The 6,008-nt window shown below is 30.4% G+C and overlaps 1 protein-coding gene across 1 annotated transcript; it reads right to left on the minus strand.

The window, feature by feature from the left end:
• Nucleotides 1-880: 880 nt before the first annotated feature.
• On the minus strand, nucleotides 881-3,909 carry LOC100165844 (coiled-coil domain-containing protein 43-like). Its single transcript, NM_001162750.2, has 4 exons — nucleotides 3,418-3,909; nucleotides 2,881-3,114; nucleotides 1,941-2,089; nucleotides 881-1,278 (listed from the first exon to the last, which is right to left on the minus strand). The coding sequence occupies exons 1-4, from the start codon at nucleotides 3,577-3,579 to the stop codon at nucleotides 1,200-1,202; spliced, it is 624 nt and encodes a 207-aa protein (NP_001156222.1). The 5' UTR covers nucleotides 3,580-3,909; the 3' UTR covers nucleotides 881-1,199.
• Between the last annotated feature and the right edge of the window lie 2,099 nt (nucleotides 3,910-6,008).

Consider the following 6,008-nt stretch of genomic DNA (forward strand, 5'->3'; position numbering starts at 1 on the left):
ACCTGGCCATTGGATAGATTCCCTACATTTCCAAAATCCGAAATATTTATCTTAAAACATATTCAAACACTTAAAATATATTAATTATATTCAGAAAAATTGAAATTTTGTGTGTATAAAAAAAATGCGGCCACAGATCTATAAAATGTTTTCTAATGAGATTGTACAGAGTACAAATTATATATTATGTAAACTATGAATATTAATTATTGTGTGGAAAAAAATCATAGACTCCCATAATTCATTTTTTTGTCAATAGTTAGTGACTAACTAGAAAACATTATTATGGCAACCTAGATTGACCATTTATAAATGAAAAACAATGGAAAATAATCTCTTAAAATTTTAAAGAAATTCAATATGTTAAGATGTTACCAATAAATCTTATTGGATTAAGATCCTAACAATTAATTATTTTTTTAGTTAACCAGTGTTACAAAAGTTTTATAATGTATACTCATTTTATAACCACCTTTTTTTTTCATTAAGTTTTAGATCCACTTGCGGGTCAATTGTTTTCACAAAGCTTGCAATACAGCATTGTTTATGAAAACAAAAATACGGCAATCATGGCACACCTAGTAGATTGAAGAAAACCTATGCTAACAAATGCTAGTGCATAAGTGCAGAGTCCAGAGCGCCTGTGGCCGTACAATTTTTTTTTTTTTAAACTGGTTCTCTTAATGTGGTCTTCTAGATTGACCAGCATCTGCCACTTTAGATCTATGTGAACCTACCTTGGTGTACTTCCTTTTCACAGGCTGGCCTGAGCCTACCACACTGCTGCAAGGTTCCCATCTTAAATTAACTAACTAATGAATTAGAAATAAATCGGACACAGGAAATAGTTATAAAAATATGTCAATCATTGACAAGGAACTAGTTTTAATAATAATTATTTATTAATATTTAATACATATGTTAATACAATTAACATTAATTACCACAGAAATACAATAAACTCTTAAGTAACTCACTTTATAATCATTACATTAATATAAAGCTCTATAAATTGGGCGTTCATGGTTTTAAAAAAACAGTTGTTATACAAAATGTACAATATCATTTTGTCTTGTAATCAAACAAATTATTTAAAATGTGAAGGCAATATAATTGTTGTCAACATTGGATGCCAACTAAATTTTAAATACATAAGTAGAAAAAACACGTATTGTAAAACTTCTTGTTACTGTAGTAAATCAACGCTTTCTCTCGACTTTTTGAGCTTTTTTCTTCTTAGCATCTTTTTTTTCTTGTACCAATTGCTTTTGTTTTTCTCTATAAAGTGTAATATCAATCGTAATTAACATGATTGTATGTAGTGATAACAATTTTTTTTTATTAGAAATATACAATCTGGGCCCTAAAGAATATGTGCAACAAAAAGGATGTTTATTAGACATGCTGAGAAGCCGATTAAAAGTTAGCCCTAGATACTTAACCCAGTGAGAATATGTGATAGGATCAGCTAAGGAGACTTCAGGACAGGGAGCAAGGCAAAGAATGAAGGTAATGTGTAGGAATTTTGTTTGGTATACTTTACTATAACGCACCATTTATTGTACCAGTCTACACTAGAGAAACCAGTCTACTGTCTACACTATAAGCAAACTCAGGTATAGTTGTGTTTGAAGATGTAGATTGATCAGTTTAGGATTAGTCTTTCAAACATTTTTGCAAAGAAGGGCAAGAGACTTATAAGTTGATAGGAGAAAGGCAAATCAGGAGACTTGACGATCCCCATAAAAACAAAAATATCAACTAGGCTAATGGCCATAGTTAACAATGCTTAAGATCAAAAAAAAAAAATAAAAAATAAAAAAAAATATATAAACTCTTTTAAAAGCTGTTATTGACTACCTATGTGATTTTTGAAGTGACAATAAGCATTACCAGAATTTTGCATCATTAACATAATGAAATATAAATCTAAATTTTACCTGTCTTCTTTATCTTTTTCTTTTTTACGTAAACTCTGTTCTTTAGCTCTTTCCCTCTGTTCTTTTTTTAAAGCTAATACAGTACTAGCATTGGTATTATGTTCTATGTCTAGATCATCACATTCTTCTTCCTCTGAATTTGCCTCTTTCTAAAACAAAAAAATTAATATAACATATTTTATGCAATAGGTCTGAATACATTGTTGATACAATAGTTATAAAGAGCGTCCAGATTTTTAGGTTAAAAGAAACTGACGGACGATGTTAATATTTTCAGACTTAAAATTAATATCCAGTGGTGGACTGGCCCACTGTCCTGTAAGATAGTAGGCCCTTCAGCCCTTTTACTATGGGGGCATGAGGTCCTTAATAAATATTTAATATATGCCAATGGACCATAATTATGGATAGCACACCTTAAATCTTTATTATCTTCAACTGTAATTTCTGATACTCCTTGATAATAATATATTATTGGTGTAATTATTACGATTGGAATTATGTTATTTATATGGAAAAAATACTAATTGATCTCCTGAATTCTCCTAAATGTAGGTTCTTCTATAATTGGAGGTTAATAGGCTTTTACAGGCCCAATATGCAATTTCTTAAATATTCTTAAAAAATGTAAAAATAATTATAAAACAAAAAATCGATAGTAATTATAAAAATATAACACAAATTCATTGCAGCATAAAAGAAAAAATTATAAAAATATAGGTAAATCTCTAAATTAAAATATATACATAAATATAGCTTCCCACAGTTTACAAAATATTCCAAGATATGAAAGACACTAAATACTCACTAACCCTTGAAAATATAAACATTTTTTTTTTGCTATTTAAGTAGTCAGTGTTGAACAAATTTTTCAATATTTTTTATATCATGATGAGTAAAACCTAAAAATCAAGAACCTTAGTCCCTAGTCATAACATACCTGTGCATATTGACTTAAAATATTTTTTCTAATTTTAACTAAATCAGAATCTTCCTCGTCTGAATTTAGTTTAATGGGAACCGTTACAACAGTCCTTATATTTGTTTCTAGCATTTTAACCAAAGTTTCTTCGGTGTCTTCTATGGGTATTTTGATTTCATTAGCACTACTGTCGTCTTGTGTGTCATACATGTCGATTATTTCCATGCATTGGGTTTTCGCTTCGTTCTCGCTCTGTGAAATAGTAAAAATAACATTAGTCTTGTACCTATGATTTAAATGTTTTTAGTTTTTACACATTTAAGACGAGATTTCTGTTTTGACACAAGTCACAATGCATATTGGCTATCATCCAATATGCGGTCTACGTATAAAAGTACAGTACGTAGTCTACAATACAAATGTTATTATAATTTTAAACTATAGATCAAAAAATTAAAAAATGTGTATAATGAATACCTATAGGTTATAAGGTACTTAGGTTTAAAATATTATAATATAATATTGGCTGAAAAAACCTTACAAGGCAACACTTACCAACACTTCTCCGAGAATCGCCTCCAGTGCGCTGATCTTTTCGCATCGATCTTCTTCGCCGTCCAACACGCTTTCGATGTAGTTCAAGTAGATCTCCTCATCCAGCGCGAACTGTTTGAGTTTCGACGACAGCCACGCCGTTTTCGTGCACTGGGCAGACATGTCTATTAAGGTCCGTGGAACGGACGAGCAATTTTACCACCACGGATCAAAAAGGCGCCTGCGAGGTGCTGTCGGACGAAACCGTGTGGCTTTGGTCCTTCGAAAATTCTACGACGGGCGACCAAAAGTGCCCGATTTTTGCGACGAGGCCAGATTGTTGCTACACACAAGGCGGGTCCGAATCGAGCAGCTCCACCGGACGGCGTGTAGGCCGTAAGGTTCGACGCGAAGACAATAATTTAATATAATTAATAATACACGTAATATTTTTGGAAGCACGAAGTTTTTGACGAACCCGTTGCCACTATCACGGTTTAAACTTCAACCGCTATCACAACAATATATCATTATCACATCAAGACAAGATAACGCGCCATGGACCATAACCAATAAAGAGTTCTATTGGTTGGTGATTGGTATGGTCGAATAGTTCCTCCATAATGTGGATTGCGGATGCAGCAAAAATAAGTCGTATAAAAAGTACGTCATAAAAGAGTAATGATTTGAAAAAAGGTGTATAATAATATGTGGAAATCGAATGCACAGTAGGCAGTTGTAGGCTGGAGCTGTGCACGGACAAGGGACTCATATAATATTATTTATTATGGGAAACGCGTAGTTGCCTTGAAAAATAAGAAGACATCACATACCTACAACACGGCTTAATATTATTACTTAATAATATTATATTTTTACAATAAACCAAAGTAAGATATTATAATAATAATAATATAGAGTTATAGTAAGTATAATAACAAATTTGAAATTTGAGTAGGTATGGCAATAACGTTGAAATTAGGATTCTTTGGTATCATTTTACAATACTTATTTTTGTCACTCACTTACACCACAGTAAATTTTATGTTAATTTTACATTAATTATAATGGTTCTCCTTAAATGATTAGAGTATAGAATATACTAATATAGAGCGATAAGGTATATCTTTAATAATTATTTTGAAAATGTCTCGAATTTTTCATAATTTGCCTACGTAAAGCCCTTAAAAATTAAAAATAGATCATATCGTCCCCGTTCATGCAAAACACACCAAGTCCAAAAACATGAATCAGCTTTTGAAATTTTTTCAAACTTTAAATGTATACCATATGTAACCAAATTTTTTTCTTTCTTTTTTTAATTGAGTTTCCCTTAAGGGAAGTTGTAGCTGTTAATGAGTAGTTGTAAATAATATGACACTGTGAAATTTATAGCTCTTATTATTGTTAAAATACAAATTTCTAAGTCGATTTTTGGACTTGGTGTACTTTGCATGAACGGGGACGATATATTGGTCTAACTATATTATATAGTTAAGTACCTATCTGCTAGTGAATCATCTATTCTCAATCAATACTCATTAAATTAAAGTTTGTTTTTATTACTAGTATTTAGTAGGTGCCGTTCAAATATTAAAATATTTTAAATAAAGCAAAACCTAGCAAAATATTGCTTTAAATATAAAAATGTATAGAAAAATAATAATCATAATTAATAATATCTAATATTAGTATATTATATTATTTTAATCTATTTTATGTTAGAAGTACCATCGGGTATACTTATGAAAGTTATAAGAATCAAAATTGATGATTTTTTTTTAATGGGACGTTTTTGTGTAGAGGTTATATTAATAATAATATGTTATTTACTATTTAGTATTTGTGTGCTAAATACATATTTTATGTAGACGAATTTGGACAGTGGCGTCATTTGGGGGGGGGGGGCAAGGTGGGCATTTGCCCCTGTCTGATTTTAAAAGCGGCCCGATGGGCCGTGCCCAGTTGTTGCCGTCTTACCATTTCTATATTTTATTAGCACAAAAACATGCCTATTTTATAATATTTTCAGAAAATATACTATGTAAGTACCTACTAAGCAATTATTGTCACAATGATACATTTTTACTAATTGAATAGTTGGAATATATTTATATTTAGACGCATGCGGGGACGTACACTTTTGTATGTATGGGTATGCATTTATGTATATTTGTTTATGACTTTGTGTGAGTGTGTTTTGTGGAGGAAAATGAACATATTAATATTGTTATATGCACAACAATAATAATAATTAGTATCATAATCTCGTATAGTTTAATTTCTAAAATCTAAAATTAATACAAATTCTAAAAACAACAACCGATTGGCACTCTTATTAATTATCATTGATCACGGACTTCAGTTAACCTGCGACAGTCATGTATGATTCAACTATTTGTGTTAATATTTTAGTTGAGTATACCCTATTCTACCTAAATTTAAATTAATTTTTTTGTGATGCGTGCTTACATTAATCTTTTAATTTGAGCAAAATATGACTTAAAAAAAAATAAATGGGTGGTGCGGCTAAAAATATAAAATTACTACAAACTGCTCGAGAATCAAAAATAATTTCTGGTATGTTTAATAAACAGACAAACTTAAGCCGA

Source organism: Acyrthosiphon pisum, chromosome A3 (genome assembly GCF_005508785.2).
Source record: "Acyrthosiphon pisum isolate AL4f chromosome A3, pea_aphid_22Mar2018_4r6ur, whole genome shotgun sequence".
Lineage (NCBI taxonomy): Eukaryota > Metazoa > Arthropoda > Insecta > Hemiptera > Aphididae > Acyrthosiphon > Acyrthosiphon pisum.